Genomic DNA, 24795 nt, shown 5'->3' on the forward strand with positions numbered 1-24795 from the left:
CATAATATTATAAAGTAATGGAAACAAATTGTAGGTAGTCTTCAAAAATGTTTGTTTAAACACTGTTTTTTTGGATTGTCTACAATTATTAGAATTGTCACTATAATTATTATGAATTTTGGTTTTGCTTAAAAGCCTAGGTATGGAATAGCAAATGAAGTACCACCTACATGTAAGGCAGACGCAGGCATACACTACACCAACATCTGTTAAAATCTGCTAGAAACATCAGCGGGCATTCTCATCAGCTAAAAAGTCTCACCATTTAATCATGAATAGCTAAAAAGATGGAATGGAGAGTACGGTGGTGATGATGATTTAGTGAAGTCAAACAAGCCATTGAGATCAGACCTGGCCGCCTCCTTCTGCGTTTCTTTGAGCCAAATAATTTAACCCTGGAGAAGACATTAAGGCGACTGGTTTTCTCGCAGGTTCCTTTGTTTTTGTTGGGGCTGCTGACACATTTACAAGCATTCGCCTTCTCTCTCTCCCGGGCTTGTCGTTTCTGTCGTATCAAGGAACTGGCAATCGCAGCAGCCATTGCAACATACAGGTTAAAAGGGGATGGGGGCAGTCAGGGAGGAAGGAAGAATTTCACCAACAGTGTCCAAATATGCTTATTCCAAATCAGATCATCAGATTCGAATAAGTACACCAGCGAAGACATGCAATTTAAAAACTGCAACACTTCAGTGACAAGAGGCTGTCGTCATGGTGATGGCACTTTTTGCTTAAAAGTCATAGCAGACAGGTGTTCCCAAACTTCGGACTTTCAGTGTTATTCATATGCATTAGCAAATCAAATATCACGAATAAATCTTTAAAACCAAAATTGCTTCAGACTGCCGTTATTAAGTGTCATCTCTCCATTCACACTACTTTCTTTTGAGCAAGAAACAACTTGTTCCCGAAACGGTTATTTGCAGGTCTGTTTTATCGGACGTTACAAATTGCAAAGCACCAACTGTACTGGGTGCATTGTGTCAACGATCGTCGGTCGCGCAAGTGTCTGTCATTGTCCGTGCCACGTCGCTAACACGCACCATATGCTTTCTCGTGGGGTCCATTAGCTTTAACTTTCAGCAATCATATAATGTAATAGCAGCCTTTATTCTCGCATAAAGGTATGATGGTGGGTGCCAGCCCCACTGTTCCAGAACTGCCACTGAATGGAGAGCCAAAACACCTGTTTGACAGCGCGCAAACCTGGGTCTTGTCGCTCTTCGCTTCCTTTCTTTAGATCGCCAGTCTCCTTTTTTAATCAATGTCCGGAAAAGGAAGAATACAAATTGTACTGCATCAGCTTTAGTTCTTATTACTTGCTCCGCTTCTTCTTTTTTAATATAAATCTCTGGATGCAGATGTTTTACAAAGGTTCCGATTTAATTTACCACATAATGCCGCTATCGTGCATTTCTAATACCCACGAAGTGTGACTCCTGTAGAATCCAGTCCGGCGTCATAGGGGTTCTGCTTCTTGCAGCAATCCTTAAACCTTAAAGGAAACTGTTGTCCATCAAAACATGTTTCAGTAATAGTAACGCACATTGTTATGAATCCACTCTTGCGATTTAAAATCGCTAGAATCGAATAAATTCCGTTTTAAATTAGTTGCTTTTTATATATAATTCCACTCGGAGAAGTGCACAGGTGCCTACACGCACTACATGGTAACCCAATCCTTCTCGTCCGAACTAGAAACCCAGGTGTGCGTGTGCGCGATCGTGGGCGCGCATGTTTCTGTAGCCATGCACGCGCCAGTGGCGCTGTCCCGATCAGAAAGTCTGCAGTAGGGCTGCAATCGGTTTTAGCGATTTAGTCTCCACCTGCTACCTCCTGAGGCAGACAACGAAGCAGACGTGACTGTAATCATTTAATCCCCAAATTACAAACGGTCGTCCAGTTTTTATCAAACACGAAAAGGATCCAAGTAAGCCATTTAGCGCATATAAAATAAGCCAGAGCTGCGCATCAGCAGCTGAAAGAAAATGGAAATGCACATGATATAGAGAGAAACAGAAAAGACCATGTCATCAGTGATGTGGCTCTGGCTGACGAATAATCTTATTCCTCAAATTCTGTGCCATGCAACCAGTGGTTCGGGGACCTCTGGTGGATTTTTTTTGTTGATACAAGGTGTCTGAAGGTTTTCCTTTTGCAGTTAATCTTTATTTTATGTAGCGCTCTTCGTAGTATGTACAATTAGGAACGCTTACGGCAACGCGATCAATTGGTATGTCGTATTGCAGCACTGTAAGTATGCATCGGCATTTAGATTAGTCCACTACTGCCCTGAATGAAATCTATGCATCAAAAAAGAGGGAAAGCTGCGTAAAAGTAGCCTACCTTCAAGCAACAAAAATTAGAATTCTAAATGGATCCTATATATTAGAGCGAAGGTTAAGATTAGTATACACTGATAAAGCTCCGCTAATTACTATTTTAAATAAAAGGTTGATTTATCCTAACAAAATCGTCATTTATCTTTATGTAACAAAAAAAATTCAAAACAAATCTTATTGCAAAAATGTTAACGATATTTTGAATCACATTATCCTAAAATGAACAGGCCACTAGTCGAAACGTCGTAGTATATTTAATTGTTTTTCCTGCAGATATGCTGTTGTCTCTTATATAACTTTCTTGTTTTTATGGATCTTCTCCGAGACAATTTAGAACTGTAGAAAGTTTATGTTTTTACCACTTATGTTTATAAGTGGAAATAGTTTTACGAATAGAGACGTCAACGCAAATAAAAATTGATTGATTTTAGACGTTCGACAATGCCGGATCACGTGAATAATAAAATCCAACAAATAAATATTGATGAATAAAAGAAAGTACCTAGTTTTCAATACATCTCCAATTTGGTCAATGTATGAGCGGAATATCTTTTCAAACAGACACGGAAACAATAGTGAAGGCACAGTATTATTTCAGAATGGGAATGTCGTCTGACACGGAGGTATCTTTAAATTAATCTCTTTCAGAAACCTGTAAATCATTACGTATATTTTAATTTCATTTTAAGCTCGTGTGCATGGCTGTCTCGCTGTAAACCATGAAATGTCAAGGATCGTGCTAAGCTGTGCCTAAAGTTCTTCACATGTAAATGGATGAGGCAACGTATTGCTAAACATGCAAGGAATAAAGGTTAAGGTTAAGAGGCAAGGAATAAAGCTACACCAATATTAAAGGGCTAGGTAATAATCAACGGTAGCCTTACTAACGCTCACTTACAGTATTTTTATTCCTCTTTCATCTTTAGATTTCAATCTTGAATCATCTGTTAATATTATTTCTGGATTAAGATACGTTGTCAGATTTTATTTGATTTTATACATCGTGCGTTTATCCCCAATTTGCCCAGCATTTTTCTTCCTTAAAACTAATATGTTTTATTGTAGGGATATTGCTAGCTGTAAAACCAGCATTCAGTCATAATCTGCAGTCTATCTTCGCAAAGGCCTTGCTGCCGCGTTACGTAGTGCTGCCTTACGCCCTTCTTCCTTGTTCTTTTGAGGGTATGCAAACAGCAGCAACCCCATATTAAAGGTGATGCCCTGCTCTGAAAATTCGCAAAAGTTCTACGCCTACTGAATATCAATGCAATATGATTATAATTCAGAAAATATAGACAATTCTGTTTCTTGTTTTATCCTGGTTATATGGCTATTTTACATTAATAGGCATTCAATATTTCAAGTTTCATTCCCACAAATTCTCAATCTGGCTCCTGTGCATTCTTACATCATCTTAAAAAAAGCAAATGCGACCCCTAGAGTCTAGAAATATATCACAAAAAATACATTTTCTTCAAATCCATTTTCATACTGGTGTGTTTCTTGCTTTTAATTGAACTCCTGTAATTTTCGTGCTCCCAATGCGTCGCTAGAAAACTAGTAATTTACTTTGAAAGAAATGTATAAAACATTACGGATTTACCGCGGCCTAAAATACTTAGACATTCTATATAATTTAATTTTTCGTATACGCAACCTACTCCTATAACAACATCCATTTGATAATGTACAGAACAGACACAGGTGCAAACAACAATGAATTCTGAAGAGCTCCTATCATCTTGCTAATTTGTGTGTTCATCAGTAAGTAAGGACAGAAAACGTATTATTCGAATTCTATGAGCTTGACAAGCAAAATTGCTCATTTATGGGTATAAGAGACACTTAATTTCATTGAAGACAAGAATTAACTAATTCGACAACTTCTGGATTGATACAGTAAAGGTGTAATTTACCCGCGCAATCAAGTATGATCAGGTTAGGATTCCAGTTCACGTTTGAGACCCCATGATTCACAAACACACTTGCTGTGTGATATAATGTACCAAAAGCCCGGTAAAACACAAGCTCACTTTAAAATCACTTCCTTCTCACTTACTGACCAAGCCTATGCTGGACGCTGACTTAACCAAAGTCATCGAATAGTTGTCCGTGTATTTCTGACGTTTAATACCGTGCCATAACATCTGTTGACAACTTGAGTACAAAAAACAAAACGAGTTGACATTTTTTTTGGGTAGAAAATATCCAATATAGTTGCTTACAGAACGAAATGAGAACTGGTAGCAGCATTGATTTAATTTATAAAAGCAAACTTAGTTTACGCGTGAGATTATGCCTGCAGTAAAATGTTTACTCGCTCTTAAGGTAACCTGCACTCAGTCGATTAAGAATAAAAAAAACTTAACTACTTAAAAATCAATGTCTCGTACAAGGAAAACAGTGTTAAAAAGAGCATACGCCTGTCATATAGTGTTGGGCGTTGTCTCTTGCTGCTTTTAGTTTTTCAACAATTGTATTTCTTACTACTATACCAGTTCATAATATAAAAATAAAGAGACGCATAAGGCATACGTATATGCTCTATACTATAACTGTACGCTGACTGCATCCAACAGTTTCAAAGTGAGCGTTAACCTAAAAATGATTTTAATTACTAATCACATCACACAATAACATGTAATATAAAGTGTGTATGAAGTGTAATACAGTGATTCCTTACCGAATAGCGCACCCAAGGAAAGAATTTATAGTTAAAAAGTAGACACACACACACATACCGCAATGGGCTCAAATTACAGAAGACATTTTGAGCAGAAAAGTAAAAAGCTGCACGAAACGAAAACGCCTAAAGTACCTGCAATGGAATATTAAAAATCCACCATACATAACAACTATTTGCAAAGAAAGCAAAAGTACACGATCTCCTTTCCGAGACTTAAATCGGAGTGATGTACTGTGTATCAGCACCCGGGACAGCTCCTAGTCTTTGGGCGTTGTTCGTGCTGAAAGATGTGCTCTTTAATTGACATTCCTTACTGTAATCTGTAATTCATAACAAAACACAAACATCCACTACCAATTTTGTAGTAGACATTCAGTTGTCATCAGCAGGAACAAGCAAATAAATCAAGGGTTCTTCCATGTATCAGCATTCGCAAGTAAAAATCATGCTGCGCAAAGGGTGTCCTACCTGAAGTCGACCTCTTTAAAGGGAAAGCCATTCTTGTCGAGAAAAGAATAAACGGCAAGCGATTGCACTTTGAATTTACAACAGGCTCGACAGATGGGTACAGTACACAGAAACTTTAAGGCATATTTAAAGTATTCTCCAAGGTACCGCCGCCAACCATCACGCCCGAACCAGCAGTACAGAGAGATCATTAATGGGCATTAGTGACAAGCCATTATGACTTTTAAGAGGCTCATCAATGATTCATTATGTCCTATGTTGATCCGGCAAACGTTGCTCCTGAAAGCATCCCACTAGTCGTGTTTACCAGTAAAACGAAATAACAGAATTTAGTTTTTAACCCCGAGAATCTGCATGGTTGTTTTCTCATATTACAGAAATAACTGTAAGCTGATACTCTAATGCAAGGCATAAACCAGTTACGACAGACAATGCATTTTTCTCCAGGACAAGATTAGCGTGCATCAGTGAAAATGACGTTGTATATTAAGGCCACTTAGCTGTGCTGACTTTTTGCCCTGGAAACGTGTTCTTATTTATGTTGTCATTAGTCTAAATTACCACAGGCGGTTGATGTTAATTTGAAAACATGTAGAACTTCCAACAAAATGCCATTCGAAAAAGAAAACTCACTAATGAAAGGAAATGATAGGCATTTTCATTATTATTGAATATGAGCATTACTAATGCGGAATTGTTTAAAATAAACAATGTGTTCATATCCCTGCAAAGGTACACAAGAAAAAATATTAAAAGTTGCAGCAAGTTATATTATCGAGTGAGATATTAAGCAGCAAGACTGTTCAAATTATGTAAAGTTTATGTGAATATGACTTGTTATAAGTGCTTGCTAATTAAACGCAGAATGCTATACTTTCACCCAAGGATTAACTTTTAAGTTTTAACGATTACATTTACTTTCTGATAAAAAGTATTTTTCAACTCTTTTCGTAAAAAGCCTTTTGGTTAATCTATAATTATATTTCTTCGTATTTTTCTCTTTATATAGCAGGCAGAAAAAAAATAAAAATCAAGTACTTTTAATGTATTACAGACTATAGTTTGAGCTATTCCGTTGCAAAATTATAAAACTGTTACTAAATTTTTAAGGGCTATTAGCACCTATCGCTTGTTTTACGGGTTCATATATTTTTAAATTAAATTTAAGAAATCTTCACTTTTTTTTAGTCTCGTATCTGTAATGAGTCTGAATCACGTAGTCCATTTACAGTAACCAAAACCTGTATTTTCATATTTTACATTTAAGCCTACTGCAACCTCAAGATGGCGCAAAAGTCTAATAAAATGCTTTGTTTTTATCGCATTCAAGTCTATTTTTGTAACATTGTTATGCGTTCTCTGTATATTTATAAACACTTTAAAAAATGCTAACGGGGAACTAGACAAATGACATAATTGAACATTTATTGAAATAATGCTTTTGTAGGAGGCAACTACAAACCAGACACATATACCACTATTATAAATTATTGTTGGTTTAGGATAAAAGACCCCAGAACAGAATAGGGTTTCCTCAGGTGACGCGTTGGAAACACTGAGCAAATAATTTTATTTTTACACGGTAATAAACATCAAAGATTGACTTAAAATTAAACGGCTGCAATTAAGTGGTGAGATGGTTAATTTTAACAGTTGTACAGTATTTAATTGAAACAAAAATGACTTGGTTAAAATAGAACCAGTTGCCTGTTTATATAAATCATGGAAGTGTAGTTACATGACTAAACTGCCTGAAAGAAACTCAGATTAATTTAGTTATCAATATTATGTGGCATTGCATTGTTTTCTAGGTAACCCTGTTTCCTCCCTCAACCCATTGACAAGCATGTTAGGTGATATGGCATTTGTAAATGAATCTACTGTGAGCAGCCACTAGTGTATCTATGAATGTGCCCTACTATGGACTGGTGTCCCATCCAGGGATGGCATCTGCATGGCTCTTAATTCTGCTAGTTTAGGCGCGGACTCCTGCTGATGTGGAATTAAGAACAGTGGGTTTGGATAAATGATGAATTGGCACTGTAAACTGCATTTATGCAGCTCAGCATAATCAAAGGCCACCTAAGGGTCACCATATGACTACAGTAATTATATATTCAAAACATCTCTCTGAGACAGACACCACTTTCCAGTTAAGGATGAATACTAATTTGCCCGTTATACATAAGAATCATTTAATTTGTATATTATTACTGAATCTTGTATCTGTAATGATTTACAACAAAATATTCAGATTGCAGACAAGAAAATTCCCCATTGGGAATCTTTCATATGCTGCTCCCTGGTTGTACTGTTAAAAAGTAATACAAATGATGTCGACAAGGTTAGTTAGACTTACACATGTTATATACCAGACATGAAGGCAAACTCAATCTAAACATAGATGTTTTAACAAATACGACAAACAATGATTTGTTATTTAAGTGGTGTTGCAGATTCACTACAAGGCCCATAAACATGGTAACAGGTGCAAAAAATGAAAATTATATTTAAAACAAACAACTTTATATACAGTATTACCAAAACAGGTTGCTCTACATTTTCAGAGATGTCATACATTTTTTTTCTCCAATGAATTTCTACAACAGGGGTATGGACAGATTCATTAGCTTGTTCAGGGTCACACAGTAATGTACATTGAATAGGCCTCTTAGCTACTACACTCCAATGTCTGCCAAAAGTAGCCTTTCTGTGACTGCAATTACTAATGTGTTAAAATTCCCTCAGTTACTGCAGATCTCAGGATTGCCAAATCTCATTCTATGACAACTTTTTTTTTCTTATTGTGCTTTTAAGGCACATTAATAGGATGTGATTGGTTAAAGTGGAAAAATATACATTTTCTACCTAGAAAAGCAAGACAGAACTGAAGAATGATGCAAGTATTGGTTTTCACAAAGTTTGCTGTTTCAGTGTTTTTAGATTTTTTTGTCAGATATTTCTATGTCATACTAAAGTATAATTACAAACATTTCATAAGTTTCAAAGTTTTTTATTGACAATTACATTAAGTTTATGCAAAGAGTCAATATCTGCAGTGTTGGCCCTTCTTTTTTAAGACCTCTGCAATTCACCCTGGCATGCTGTCAGTCAACTTCTGGGCCAAATTCTGACTGATGGCAGCCCATTCTTGCATAACCAATGCTTGGAGTTTGTCAGAATTTTGTGGGTTTTTGTTTGTCCTCCCATCTCGAAGATTGACCACAAGTTCTCAATGGGATTATGGTCTGGGGAGTTTCCTGGCCATGGACCAAAAATTTCAAGGTTTTCTTCCCTGAGCCACTTAGTTCTCACTTTTGCTTTATGGCATGGTGCTTTATCATGTTGGAAAATACATTGTTCATCACCAAACTGTTCTTGGATGGTTGGGAGAAGTTGCTCTCGGAGGATGTTTTAGTACCATTCTTTATTCATGGCTATGTTCTTAGGCAAAATTGTGAGTGAGCCCACTCCTTTGGATGAGAAGCAACCCCACATATGAATGATCGCAGGATGCTTTACTGTTGGCATGACAGAGGACTGATGGTAGCGCTCACCTTTTCTTTTCTTTTTTCCGGATGCCCCAAACAATCGGAAAGGGAATTCATCAGAGTAAATGACTTTACCCCAGTCCTCAGCAGTCCAATTCCTTACCTTTTGCAGAATATCAGTCTGTCCCTGATATTTTTCTTGGAGTGAAGTGGCTTCTTTGCTGCCCTTCTTGACAACCAGGCCATCCACCAAAAGTCTTTGCCTCACTGTGTGTGCAGATGAAGTCACACCTGCCTGCTGCCATTCCTGAGCAAGCTCTGCACTGGTGGTGCCCCGATCCCAAGCCATGCATATAGAATGGTACCCAAACATCCTCTGACAGCAGCTTCTCCCAGCCATTCAAAAACAGTTTGGTGATGAACAATGACTTTTCCAGCATGGTGGAGCATCGTGCCATAAGGTAAATATGATAGCTAAGAGGCTCAGGGAACAAAATATTGAAATTTTGGGTCCATGGCCAGAAAACTCCACAGACCTTAATCCCATTGAGAACTTGTGATCAGTCCTCAAGAGGTGGGGGGACAAACAAAAACCCACAAAATTCTAACAAACTCCAAGCATTGATTATGCAAGAATGGGCTGCCATCAGTCAGAATTTGGCCCAGAAGTTGACAGACAGCATGCCAGGGTGAATTACAGAGGTCTTTAAAAAGAAGGGCCAACACTGCAAATATTGACTCTTTGCATAAACGTAATGTAATTGTCAATAAAAGACTTTGAAGCTTATGAAATGTTTGTAATTACACTTCAGTATACCATAGAAACATCTGACAAAAAGATCTAAAAACACTGAAGCTGCAAACTTTGTGAAAACCAATACTTGTGTCATTCTCAAAACCTTTGGCCACAACTGTACATAATAAAGGTATTTGATATATAAAGATATTTTATATATTGAGTGACACAGTGGGATAGTGGTAGTACTGCTGCCTCATAGTAAAGAGACCAGTGTTCACATCCTGGGTCCTGCTTGCGTGAAGTTTGTGTGTTCTCTCCATGTCTGCATGGGTGTCCTCCCAAAGTTCAAAGACATGCAGGTTAGGAGGACTGGCCCTCATGTGTGTTCACCCTGCAATGGACTGGGATTGCTCCTGCCTTGTCCTCTATACCAGCTGGGATAGGCTCTAGCCTCTCGTGACCCTGCTCAAGACAAAGAAATTTTTCAAAAATTAATAAGTGGATATTCTGCATATTCTATATTGTTAGTGTTACAGTTCAAATTTAGGTCCAAATATGATAACATCCAATTTGCACACAGCTGTGGAGTTAAAACTCTTTCACTCTTAATTTTATTTGACACCATTGGCAGTAATCAGTAAAATAAATAACTTTGTGAAGCAGGGCACCCATGGTGCGAATGAAACTGCTGATGAAAAAAAACCAAAAAGTGATTCTTTAATGACCTAATAATAAATAACTCATGTGTGGCAGGAGAATGAGTACCTGAACAAGCATTACTGCTGGTTTATATTTTATGTTTTCGTTATGCAATTTTAAAAAGGTCTAATGAAGAAATAAGTGAGTTTTTGTGCAGTAGCAATTTGCACAATACATATTGAGGACTGAGAGACTTCACTCAATTCTTTAGACAAATACAGTATAAGGTTTACTTATCTCAACCTGCTTGTATAAACTACATCCTCTAAGATGAAAAAAATGCAGTAACTGGCATTTGCATCAATTGTACACTAGAAGGCAGTGGTGTTGAACAAATAAAATACTCTTCCTTTACAGCAATGAAATTTTTTTTTACAATGAGGTCCCGCTAAATTTGAAAATTTCTTGGCATGATGATTTTGATTTAGTTTACCTCACTCATGAAATATTATTTATTCATTTATTTATGTATTATTGGCAAGCATCTGTTGTGTTGAAAGTATTTGCAGATTGTATTAGACAAGCTTGTAGTTATAAATGAGACATTGCAAAAATCAGAACTGCAGGATTATGCATCTTTTATCAACCATGTTATTGCATCAAACATGATCCTTCTAAAAGTAAAATGTCATTACTGGATTAATCATTTGTCTCTGGGAATAACATTAGTGGTTACTTTAGAGCACATCATAATGTTAATGGAATAAGCAAAGCATTTGCACAAATTAAAAAAAAACAGAATATACAGTATTGTGTTTTCCATCATTTAAGCTGAAAATCACGTCAATCCGAATTTTAATACAGTTCGTCTTTGCTAAAGCATAACGAACAAGACAAGCAGACAGGGAAAAGAAGCTTCACTGTACTGTAAGTGCTTGTCTGCCATAAAATAAACTTGGATTTTATTATTGTAACATTCCCACAAGTGGTTCCCATGATAATTAACAAACAGCAGGTTAAAAAATTATAAGTTTAGAGTACTAGCATTAATGTAGTGAATTTTAATGTGTCGTACAGAAAACTCTACATGTTTGAGTAAAAAATTGTTGTATATGATTTGTTTCTTAATTTAACACTTTTACTAATAAATTAACTAAAGAAAATATAATGAACAGTAATCATTTACATTTATTTGGCCACTGCCTTTATCCAAAGCAGCTTGCTACATTTGAGATACAACTGGTTACTTTTCTTTTTTTTCTCCCCCCAGTTGGGGCACAGGTGGGTGAAGTGACTTGTTGAGGGTCAAGCAGTGTTAGTAGCGGGATTTGAACCCACAATTAACCTCAGGGGTTGAAGTCCAAAGCCTTAACCACTGTGCTACACTAATATGAAAACAGACTGAAGGCTAAAAGCAACTCTGCCTAATGTAACCTGCGAGTTAAATTTTGGTGACTCTGAGTAAAAGCAAACCAAAAAAAAAATGATTAAAGGTGTTGTTAATGGAGACAAGCTCTAGAGTTAAATAACATTTTATATATTTATTTTAATTTTTTTATATGCAAACTGATGAATAGTTTTGCTCCTTCAACTTACAAAACATATATATGCCCTGAGTCCAAAGTAGTCACAAAATGTAGCCCTTCTTTACAGTGGTTTAAAGTTTTTATTTACGCAAGACATATTTACACAAGAAAACACACTTTTCTCCTCAACTGCATCCAATAATATACAAAAATAAAAGCACATAGGCTCAGAAAGGTTAACACACAAAAATTCAGAAATATTTACATCATTTGAAAACAAATCCTTTGCTAACGACTTCTAACAGTTTGATAGTCTATCTAAAACAGTTACACAGTAGGTAAGAAAACTCTGCATTCCTAGAATTTTTATGATCCAAGATATTTCTTATTAAACAGTCGTATTACAATGGCAAAAAAAAGGGGTTTGTGTGGGTCTTTAAAGTGATTATCCTCTTTATTGGAGTTAAGTTCTGTGTGTAATGGGGGTCTGTCATTAAACATGATTTCCATTTTCTTTTCTTTTTTTTTTTTTAAACCGTATCCTCTGACACACACCTACCATATCACCTACATCAGCATTAATATATTTGGCGGCATGTTTGGTAACCTGATGGAGCATTTTTTTTAATTTTGATTTGTCAGTGCAATAAACAAGGCAATTAAACTTAAAGTGATGACAGACCGGATCACTGGAAATAAGTAGTGTAGGTATTTTTTGTATTAGTATTCCAACTTAGGTTATTATCTATATTACTAAACGACAGTTTAATTTATGCACGGGCGGCGGACGCAACGAAGCGCATGCGCACTGCGCCTCAGCGCCCCAGAGTCAAACCCAGTGGCTTCCCAGAGTTAGTAGGTGGCGCCCAAACAACACAACCTGTAAACTAAACTTGCTCTAATCCACTGTGCCAGCAGTCTGTGTGGCATATTTGAATCACATAACATTAACAGTAAACGACGTCTACCTAACGACACAGCCACAGAAAAACAAATACGGGACCGCATGGATAAAAACAATACACAAAGGCTCCTACAACGCGCTTCAGGAACACCAGATGCAAAGAAGTCACGGCTCCAAAAAGAAAGAGCTCAACTAACGGAAATACAAGAACGAGCCCGTATAGATAAAAACAATGAATGAAGGTGAGCACAACGCGCTTCTGAAACAGTATGGATACGACCTGTAAATTAAACCTCAGGTAAAGCGTGCACGCCAGGTTGTACAGTATATATGCACAGATGCCAGAGGCAACAGGCAAGCCGTACACACTACCACCGCTGCCCGAACACGACCGCCCACACCACCACATATACCACCTTCGTTTAGTAATGTGCCCCTCCAGGCCTGGGTCCGCCGCCATTGTCACTTCAGCACGCGAATCCACCACCGTCAGCAAACGACGTCTAGCTAACAACACAGCCATAGAAAAACAAACACGAGACCGCATGGGTAAAAACAATACACGGAGGCTCCTACAATGCGCTTCAGAAACACCAGAGGCAAAGACGTCACGGCTCCACAATGAAAGAGCTCAACTAACGGACTGACACAGCAGAGGTAAAGGAGTCACGGCTCCAAATGGAAAGAGCTCAACGATTAGTAATACAACACCGAGCCCGTACTTCCCAGAGTCAGGATGTGGCGCACAAACAACACAACGTGTAAACTACACTTGCTCTAATCCACTGTGCCAACAGTCAGTGTGGCATATGTGAATCACATAACGGTAATTGTAATGTAGCCCTCCATGCCCGGATCCGCCGCCATGGTCACTTCAGCACGCGAATCCGCCGCCATCAGCAAACGACTTCTGGCTGATGACACAGCCATAGAAAAACAAAAAAGAGACTGCATGGATAAAAACAATAAACGAAGGCGCCTACAACGCGCTTCTGAAACACCAGAACCAGATGAGTCACAGTTCCAAAAAAAAACGCTTTAGTACAAATATGTTTATTTAATTAAATGAATATTTCCCAGGACGCACCCACCCTCCATGATATTTCATCCCTCCAAATATTGGAGGGAACAGAAAGTGATTACCATTCTTGGATTTGCAATTCTTTCGAGAATCGCGGGTTTGCTGGTTCTTTGTATATTGGAAAAATAAACCCACTGTGTACTGCCTGAATAAGTGTGGGATTTTTTTAAAAACTGCATTTATTTACTCATCTTCATTTAAGAACTGTGGGAAAAATATCATCTAAATAAACTGAACAAAAAATAAACAGTGGACTCCTTGTGTCTGAGGGAAAAAAAAGTAAAGATAGGCTGTGATGTGAAGGCACTTACAGTGGATTCAGAAAGTATTCAGACCCCTTGACTTTTCATATTTTGTTCTGTTGCAGCCTTGTGCTAGTTGTTTACATTAATTTTTTTCCCTTCACATCTTGCAGCACTTAATACCAAAGAATGACAAAGCGAAACTTTATTAAGAATAAAAATCTCAAATATCACATTTATACAAATATTTAGACCTTTTACTATGACTCTTGAAATCTGGCTCAGGTACATCCCATTCTATTGGTCATCACTGAGATGTTTCTGTGCCTTGTTTGGAGTCCACCCGTGCTCAATTCAATTGAACAGATATCAGTTGGATTAGGAAAGGAACACACCTGTGTAGGGCAAAGTGGGCATTTCCCATTCTGCTAGGCTTGTAGTGGCACACAATGCCTGTTAAGGCAGCAGATTAACAGGGATGCAGAAATCCAGCTTCATCCTTCCCCAAATCTACATTCCAGAAAGTGTCTGAACTGCATTTCATACGAGTATCAGCTTGTACTTCATCAGATAACAAAAGTGTAAATCAGAGTTAAACTGGCATCTTTGCAAAGGCACCTCTCAGACCAGAAGGTGACAAATGGACACCCACGTCTGATCAAAGAATTATAGTTAAACAAGTGACAACTGTAATAGACAAAATACCGTACCTATGATGTGGCACTGATTTTTTAACTAACAGTGACTTCAATCCAATCACGAGAGGTTACACCTTCTATGAAAAAACTTGGTTCATTTGTCTCTCTTGGGAAAAAAATCTGCAGCCACTCTCTGAAACTCACTCCTGTCTGAATGATGATGAACTGTTCTCTCCTCAGGGAGCTAAAAGTTGACAATCTCTTCTCTTTGTGGACTTCAAAGTTGAGATACACTTTGCCAAGCCAACCTCTGTGCTGGCCACTGAGCCCAGTCTAAGAAGACTGAGAAGCAGACATTATTTCAAGAAGGGAACTTCAACATCGAAACTTTTTGCCAGAAAGGTAATGCTTTTCCCTATGAAGTTGCAGACGACAAAACAAATAGCCTAACTGAGAAAAGCAGAGCACACCACAGACAAAGGACTACATTACAAAGTGAAAGAGTCCACCCCAATACAAGAAGAATTTTCCACCTGAATAAGGAGCAACAACAGCAAAATTTCCACACAACTCAGTAGTGGCTTAGGGACAACTTTGGGAATGTCCTTTAGAGGCCCAGCCCAAACTTGAACTCAATTGGACATCTCTGGAGACACCTAAAAATAGCTGTCCATCTACACTGACAGAGCTTGGGAGGATCTGCAGAGACAACTGGCAGAAAATTCTCAAATTCAGTTGTGGTCTTAATCTTGTCACGTCATATCCAACAAGATTCTGGGCCATGATCGCTGACAAAGGGACATCAGCTCCCAGTGCTATGTAAAGGTTCTGAACATTTATGTCAATGTGATACTTCAGGATTTTTTTATTTTTAATAAATTTGCAGACATTTCTAAAATCCTGTTTTCACTTTCTCATCCTGTGGTATTGAGTGTTGCTTGATGAGGGAAAAATGAATGCAAATGACTTTAAACACAAAGCTGCAACATAACAGAATGTGTAAAAAGTGAAGGAATATTAGTACTTTCAGAATCCACTGTATTCTCTTTGGTATATCAACACATATTTGTTTCTTCTCACTGCTGGAAAGGCTGCTACATGACTTAGTAAACACACTGTTATCTAAAAAAAGGAAAAAGAGGTCATTTTTAGAAAAGTGTGTTTATCTAAGAAACAATAGGTGACTACTATTGTGCTTATCTATACACTTTAGTTTAATTGGCTATTAAATAAGGATATCTTGTTTAATTAATTTTTCTTTCCAGAAATTTACTTCACCAGTGGACCAACAATGTTACCATATAATGAAAGTATTGACAATCAATTGGTTATCAAATGACTTGTGATGCCTAATAAGTTACACGTCACACTGCTACTTTTAAAATTTTAATTTAGGCATTCTCTCACTTCTCATACTGCCTCTTTACTTTCTAATCCCCAATGGTACGATGATTGCTGGTCATGCACCTTGCACTTTTAAGATTAGCAGATCTCTTTATCACTTGTGTACAAGTACATGCGGTGTACTTAAGAAAATGTCAACTATTAAGTTCCACAACAATTTACAGATTTGTAGATTCTAATTAACATGAACCTCTGGAGAGTTCAGATTGATTAATTTAATATATAGAACTGTTCACAGTATTCAACTGTTCAATTTGTACTGAACAGTACACATCTGTGTACTGTGACCTTCTGCATGTAGGCCTTCTGCATATAGAAATATTTTTTCACAGATGGGAAAAGGAAAGAGGATGGAAGAATAAAAGCCAGACCCCAAAGAGCCCTTATCACACTCTACCTCTATTCATAATGGAATGGAAGCCACAACAAATGTGGCAATATGTGAGCAAGATAATAGTCTGGAATGCTGGACAAAGGTACAGTTTTTACTATCTCAAAATAAGTTACGAATGGCTACTAATTCATAAACGTGGAGGCAGTATACATAAGACATTGATGGCAAGGACCTGAACTATTAAATGAATGGAGTGAGTGTCGTGCACCCTGTAGTGACAGACAAAGCCAGTCAGAAAACTTCACTAAGAAAAAATTCGGAGTGATCTCACAAAGACTTTCTCATATACTCAGATATGGGGATAGATATTTGTTGGAGTAAAATGATTATATTTTTATATTACATTAAAGAACCATAAACAACACATCAAATCAAATAAATAATATATTGAAAAATTATAATAAAAGTAAAGTTGAATAAATCTGAGTCTGCAGCAGCATGAATAAAAGGTAAAGTATCACTTTCGGTTAAAGGAAACAGCTCAAAAGTTGATAGAAATCTACGTTTTGTACCTAATATTTGTATGCAAAATTTGGTTGACCTAAGTGAAAGCTTACACAGTTATCGTGTTTACATACACACACAGACAGACAGACACACACACACACAAACATAATTCAAAAAATGGTATTCTTTGTTGAGAAAACGTTGTGATTCATCAAAATCTCAACATCGAATCTTTGGACGATTACAATACTTTCCATATACTTCATATACGAGAAAGTAAAAAAGATAAATATTGGTAATGAATTTAAAGCACATAAAAGTCCCATCAATTGTCCATGAAAGAAAATATAAATAAAATATCCCAAGACCCAAACCCAGATAAGGGGCGGAAATGTTCTGTATGATTTCTTTCTTACTTTTGACATACTGTAAGGTACAGGATTGGATCAGGCTTTTAGAGGGCTCATATAAAGAAAAAAAACTGTGTGGGAAGTTGGGGTTTATGTGCATAAATTCCACCTCAAATGCTGCTTCTGGTGGCTCCTTTAAGCAACCTAATGGAGTTCTTGAGAAACAAGTACTTTATTATCAGTCATAAAATGTCAATCTAAAAATGATTTTCTTAAAACCAACAACAGGTAATATGTACCTTACATAAGTACACTGAAAACACACCCAGTGTCCTTTCCTGCATGCTGTATAATTCACAATGTATTTTTATGCAGCTGTTAGACATTCAAGTTTTCATAAGCTTAGCAAATGCATTTTCAGCAAGAGGAATATATTGGTCTCAAGCAGTATACAAATAGAATAAGCTCTCCATAGCTAGTGATACATGCAGCCATGCATCATGGCATACAGTACAGTTATAAAGATGGCTAATGGTGTAGTTCATCTGACCTGAACATTGTGCAAGTGATCCTCTTAACAATGCCTTAAGAGGGGAAAAGGCAGAGGTATTTTTAAATAGGGATTTGGGAATGAAAGCAAAATAAGCAGAGGTCAAATTTGTGAATCTTTCCTATTTGTCACTGCAGCTAAATATCTAAACAAAATACCACTGCAGAAATTCTGAATACCCTCCATTCATAACATCATGGGTTGGGACCTCTGTCTTGCATAACACAGGCAAGCAACTATCCAAACTAAGACCAAAAGTGCAGTAATCATGAAACAAATGGTATACTGCCCAGAGGGCAAGAGAAAATGTGAACTGAAAGAATAGACTCAGAGGAAAAAAAAGAAAGAAAGAAAACAATGGTCTGAACTAGTAGAACAAAATTCCACCAATTACCAAAGCCAAAATCCATGAGACAAGAACATAGTCAAAAAGGACTGCAGATTTCAAAATCAGTAAAGTTAAAATGCACAAAGGGTTTTGAAATTTGGGAGTTGAATAAGGAAGTGAACCTAAAACCTAGTGAACCCTTTTATCCAGTTGAGTAACGACTGACAGGCTCATGACCTTTAGAACCACTCCCGTTACTGGGAAAAGCCTGGCAAAAAACAAAATCGAAAACAAACTTTAGAATGTAACATTGAATCGAAAAAACAAACAATTTCATCAGATTCCTTGGTGTCAAAAACCCCAATAACGATATCAAGCTCAATAACAGAGCCAGGAAACCTGTAAGAAAATTATAAAAAGCCTCAAGTACCTGATAGGTAGAACATTACATTTTTTTTAACAATTGTCTTTAGTACAAAATTATATATGAATTCTCCATATTCCCAAATCCCCAAAAAGACCCAAAGAACATGAAATAAACACTAAATAAACCCATAAAATACAGAAAGAAAAAATAGATAAATAAACCACAGAGTGCATGGAGTTGACTGTATTTGGTGTCTACAAGATGTCGCACATACTCCACTCAAAACAGAAATAGTAACAACTCTAAAATGGACAATAGCTACAATAGACCTGCCTGCCACTGACCTCCTCAAAAAAGAATGTTAATAAATAATTAAATAAGTATAAATAATTATAAGTAATTTGTTTATCTGTGGTGGGTTGGCGCCCTGTGCTGGCTGGGATAAGCTCCAGCGGACCCCCGTGACCCTGTGTTAGGATATAGCAGGTTGGATAATGACTGACTGACTGACTAATTTGTTTATAAATACAATTCTTTTGATATACCAGGATAGAAACAGTGCAATTTCAAATGAATTATATCTTTCTTAATATGAGCATGGAGAAAAGGCTAATAAGGCGCAAGCCCAAATACATTTCAGAAAGTAACAATCCAATTGGAACCTAAGTTACTCAAGCTACAGAAATAAGTAATACCTGTAAAATGCTTTACATATCAGAATAAAATTAACATAATATTCTGACTGAGAATTTATTTAATAAAACAGAAACATTACAATTCCTGGATGGTTTATATTTATTTATGAAGCATAAAAAAATATATGAATAAAAAAAAAATTAAAATCTCTTTTAAATTTCTAGGTATTTTAATTGAAACCAGAGAAGGCAGACTCCTACAAAGAAAAAAAAAACGTTTAGAATGCCTATCATACAGTCTGTTTTCTCTGCTAAACGTCAATGTTAAGGTTATAACTAATGTTCTTGCAGGCATAATAGAGGAAGTGCTTCCTTCTCATGTATTGAAATATGAGCTTGGATTTGTTAAAGGTGTTTACTAGCAATTCTCCAAAGTTGGTTCAATGTGATACACACCACAGCAGAAAGAGAGCTGTTTTGCCTTAATAAAAAAATACCTGACACAAAATAGTAACAGGGGGACCAGGAGAGAGTAAACATTAGTTTACAAAGAAAAGAAAAATCACATAAATCTAATGCATAAACCAAAAATATTCATTGAAAAAAGGAAAGTTCTGACTCCCTAAGAGAGATCTGAATTCTAGAAACAGCATAAACGTTTATTTTCTCAATCCAAAAACTTTTGACGTGCATGGTCAATTTAAATTGTGTTGTTATGATAATGGTTACATGACACGACTTTTGGGAATCTCTTCAATTAAAGAACATATTTCAGTTTATTTGAGAAGTTACTTCATATGAAATCCTTCAAAAGTTTGAAACGGATAATTTTCAAATCTCACACTAAGGCTGTGGGGATTTGTTATTTCTTCTGCATAAATGAGATAGGTGGAGTCAAGCATGCAGCCTATGAAAGGAAGGAGCAAGGATGTTGGATTTGGAAGATATCCAACATATAGGAATTGGACAGAATCCCATTGCATCACAATATATGTAACATAAGATCATGCCTCGATTAAAAAGCAGCCTCACATCCTTGTCTTTATCATTGTTAAAGGAAGTTTGAGTATCCAGTAAATTCTCGCATTGACACAGGAAACATATAAACATTCCATAGATACGGATATCGGATTGCAATCAAAGCCTGGTCCTTTGAGGAACAGGGCTGCACCATTAGCAATTGTACTACCCTAAAGATTTAAGTATAAAATAATAAAATGATTAAGTAATCAGTTTAAATGGGCAAGCAAATCTTAAAGTATATTTAGAATATTAAACCTACAGATATAGAAAAATTTCACCCAAAACAACAATTTTCAGAAGCCCAGTTTACTTACTGTCTGCAGAAGCAACGCATTGTATATCAGCTGGGGTTAACACTGAATACATGTTCCAGTTTTAACAGACGATTGCATTACAAAAGCTTTCCTTTTGATAATAAAATGACTGATTTGTTACTTGACAAACTAAAGAAAAAATGGTAGGTGGAGAAAAACAAAAAAACTTTGCCTAAACAGACCAAAAACTGAAGATTAAAAGGTAAAACGAGACCAATGCAATAAGCAGGATAGAAGGAGGATGACAGTTCTTGAGGTCTAGCACTGAGCCCAAATCTCACGAGAAACTGCTGCCTACATCCTTTAGCCAAAAATAAACTAAATTGCTTAAAATGGAGCAACTCTCTGAATCAACCTACTTCTTTTTTTAGACATGGCAGCCATCATGAAACTAGTACTTATCTCACATCTGGGAAGCAAACCAGTGAGAAGAAAAAAAAACTGTTCATTCTAAAGCACAATCATGATCTGTCTTACAGAAAGCATTATATTAATATATTAAAAAGTCTATCAACATAGTCACAATGTATGTCCATAATCGATTATTTAATTATTCAATGATAATCTGAAGGTAACAATGTATGTCCATAATCGATTATTTAATTATTCAATGATAATCTGAAGGTAACTAGCAGTTTAAGACATTTATCTAGATATGATTAGAACAAAAATATAGAGAATATTATTCAAAGAAATAAACTAGTAAGGTAAAGATAGCGTAATGTCAAATTTCCCATGTGATGTATGATATACATATTTGTGCACAGATTTTTTAGAAATGTTTCAACTAAAGATGCATATCTTCTTCTTCTTTTGGCTGCTCCTGTTAGGGGTCGCCACAGCGGATCATCTTCTTCCATATCTTTCTGTCCTCTGCATCTTGTTCTGTTACACCCATCACCTGCATGTCCTCTCTCGCCACATCCATAAACCTTCTCTTAGGCCTTCATCTTTTTCTCTTACCTGGTAGCTCTATCCTTAGCATCCTTCTCCCAATATACCCAGCATCTCTCCTCTGCACATGTCCAAACCAATGCAATCTCGCCTCTCTGACTTTGTCTCCCAACCGTACAACTTGAGCTGACCCTCTAATGTACTCATTTCTAATCCTATCCATCCTCATCACACCCAATGCAAATCTTAGCATCTTTAACTCTGCTACCTCCGGCTCTGTCTCCTGCTTTCTGGTCAGTGCCACCATCTCCAACCCATATACTGTAATATAGCTGGTCTCACTACTGTCCTGTAGACCTTCCCTTTCACTCTTGTTGATATCCGTCTGTCACAAATCACTCCTGACACTCTTTTCCACCCATTCCACCCTACCTGCACTCTCTTTTTCCCCTCTCTTCCAGAATCCCCATTACTCTGTACTGTTGATCCCAAGTACTTAAACTCATCCACCTTTGCCAACTCTACTCCCTGCATCCTCACCATTCCACTGACCTCCCTCTCATTTACTCACATGTATTTGGTCTTGTTCCTGCTGACCTTCATTCCTCTCCTCTCTAGAGCATATCTCCACCTCTCCAGGGTCTCCTCAACCTGCTCCCTACTATCGCTACAGATCACAATGTCATCAGCAAACATCATAGTCCACGGGGACTCCTGTCTATAATTACCTTTATTATATATACTGTATATAGTGTCACACAACATGTGCTTGGAATGCAGTTTAAGGGCTCAAATAATTGTTTCTCTCAGCCAGACAAGGGTTTGGCGCTGTCCTCTGATATTTTCTCCATTTTCCCCTCTCTGCAGACTGTCAGAAGAACCTACCTCTTAATGACTGTACTTCCAGTTCTGATCTCCCAGATCCTGCCTGCATATGATGTCATTTCCAGTTTCTGTATCCTAGATATATATACAGCATCTTTTGTTATGCTTAACAGTTCCATTCTGAACTCATATGTATAAAGATGTTATTTCATTGCTGTTAGTTTGTATATGGGGTGGAACTCCCCAAATTATTGACAGTTTCTATGCTTTATTATAATAGCTATGCTTGTTCTATATTAGATATGAAAATACATTAAAGAATCAAACTCATTAAATGAGACTACCATATACATCATCTAATACAAAAAGTACAACTTTTTAGGCCTAATTTTCACTAACTTGTTTAAGAATTGAATTTGAATCTTAGAGACTAGAAACTTTCCAAAGGAAAAGAATAATACCTGAACCAATCATTATACCATTTTTCTAGAACTGCACACAGTTCTTAATTTCACATTAGTTTAACAACAATGCTAGCACATTCATTCTGCCCTGACCCCAAAAAAGAACAGAACTCTTTATTTGACACTTTTGTTTGTTAGAAAAGGGCTGCAGGAGATCATTTAGTAGTTATGAAATCATTTTAATTCTGTATTTAGACTGCAGTTGTTCATTTGCCTTTCAGCTAAACTGACATCATAAAATCAGTCAAAAGCCATTTCCTTTCTTCTTCAAATGACCAGTGAAAAATGTATTGAATATTTAGTGCCTAACACTGGGAAAAGGGAGTATATATTTATATTGACATCTTTCATTTATATTTAATATCTCACATGGCATGTTGCAACAATATGTAAATAGACAGAAACAATGAATCTGTCAGCAGGGCAGATGAAAATTAGACAATCTTGAGATGGTATAATAAGCATTACATAAAATGAAGTGCTTTTACATTAGTCATAGACAGCGGGAATTCAGAAAGCACTATACTTTAATATTATGTTTCCACCAGCCCTCTACACCAGCTCTACGTTTTCCACTTTTTAGTTTTCATTATGTTTCTTCTGGTTTCATCTCCACTCATTTTCAAACCAGTTCAGTGGTAAATATTTTTCCCTTGAAATGTTAGGGGTTTCATTTGCTCAGGTATGTTGCAGATGGTGAAGTCTAATATGAGGAGGAGTCAAATGAAAACCTTAATTTTTTTTTTTACTTATTTCACCAAATGTGTCATAAACTATCATTGTTCTATGTTATTTCCATGACTTTCAATACAAGACCTCCTGACTTAGAAAGTGCATGGATTCCTTTAGAAAACAAGTCTTTTGGTCATATGTGCAGCAACTCATGCCCACCAACTGTTCTCCTCTTCATCAGACTATTACGTCTTTGTGCCCATCTCCTGTTTAAGTGGTCCAAAGATGTGGTAATCACTGGGAACAAAGTCTGATAAGTATGGTGGATGTGGAAGACACTCAAAGTGCAGGTCCTTGATGGTTTTAGCCATTGCACAAGCAGCATAGGCCCAGGCACTGTCTTACTGCAACAAGACCTCTGCTCTGAATGCCATGTTTTTTGGATTTGATTCTGGGTCAAAGAAGGTTTCTGAGGAGGTTGGAATATAAGGCACTGCTGACAGTGCTTCTCATGGGCATGTAGTTCTCCAAAATGACACCTCATTCACCATCAAAGACAGTCAGCATCACCATCCATGCAAATGGCTGTGTGCAGAAATTCCTTGGTTTTGGTGAGGAGGGATGCCACCATTCTTTGTTCACTCTCTTGGTTTCTCGCTGGCAGTGCTGAACCTTGGTTTCATGTCCAGCAACAATTCTTGCCAGGAAGCCACCACCTTCTGTTTTAATGTACCACAAAAGTTGTGGACAGGCATCAACATCATATTGTTTTAAATTTGAAGTCAGCTGCCGACTTACATGACAACAATATGGTGTTTACAATTTCTACTATAACTTTTTTGTGTGGCTGTGTCGATACCGCTTTCCGAAATATCTCGGGTTTGATTTGTGAACCTTTGTGGACTCCGTAGTCTGTCCCATTTCACTCTGGGGCTGGGCGCTGACTCCTCTTGTTTGTGTGGCTGTGTCATTCGTAGTCTCTTCCGTTTCACTCTGGGGCGGGGGGCTGATTCCTCGTTTTTGTGTGGCGCCTGCGCACTATGTCTCCTGCGTCCATGGGCATGTACCTGCGTCCATATCCGGTTTACCATTCTCGGTTAGTAATATGGATTTTAAGTTTTTCGTTTGGCTCTCCCTTGTATAAATGCCCTTGTGTGCATTTAATCCTTGCCAGTGGCCCTCTTAAAGTCTACCTAAATTTCTACTTCTAATTCTTAAAACAAAATCTCTGAAATCCAATTATTTATGTTCTTTTCTAGGGGTACCAACAGAGGTGTCCAGACCATTTTAGAATACAGTATATTTTTGTAGAATATGCAATACTTTCTTTTTCTCACTCTTGCTTTGCTTTACTCAATGAAATGTCAAAGGC

General features: G+C 37.0%; 1 protein-coding gene across 8 annotated transcripts in view; it reads right to left on the reverse strand.

Moving 5' to 3' along the window:
• The window catches only part of LOC114662380 (fibroblast growth factor 13), a 400003-nt gene that overhangs the window by 88556 nt on the left and 286652 nt on the right, over positions 1-24795 (reverse strand). The window contains exon 1 of one of the 8 annotated variants that reach the window (XM_051935232.1): positions 20569-20635. The exons of 5 other annotated variants lie outside the window; for them this stretch is intronic. In XM_051935232.1, the coding sequence (XP_051791192.1) occupies positions 20569-20620 (52 nt within the window). In that variant the 5' untranslated portion in view covers positions 20621-20635. Of the gene's footprint in view, positions 1-351; positions 1993-5496; positions 5543-20568; positions 20636-24795 lie in introns of those variants that run through there. 2 more of the 8 variants (XM_051935234.1, XM_028815806.2) reach the window with 2 other exon arrangements.

The sequence above is a fragment of the Erpetoichthys calabaricus genome, chromosome 12 (genome assembly GCF_900747795.2).
Source record: "Erpetoichthys calabaricus chromosome 12, fErpCal1.3, whole genome shotgun sequence".
NCBI lineage: Eukaryota > Metazoa > Chordata > Cladistia > Polypteriformes > Polypteridae > Erpetoichthys > Erpetoichthys calabaricus.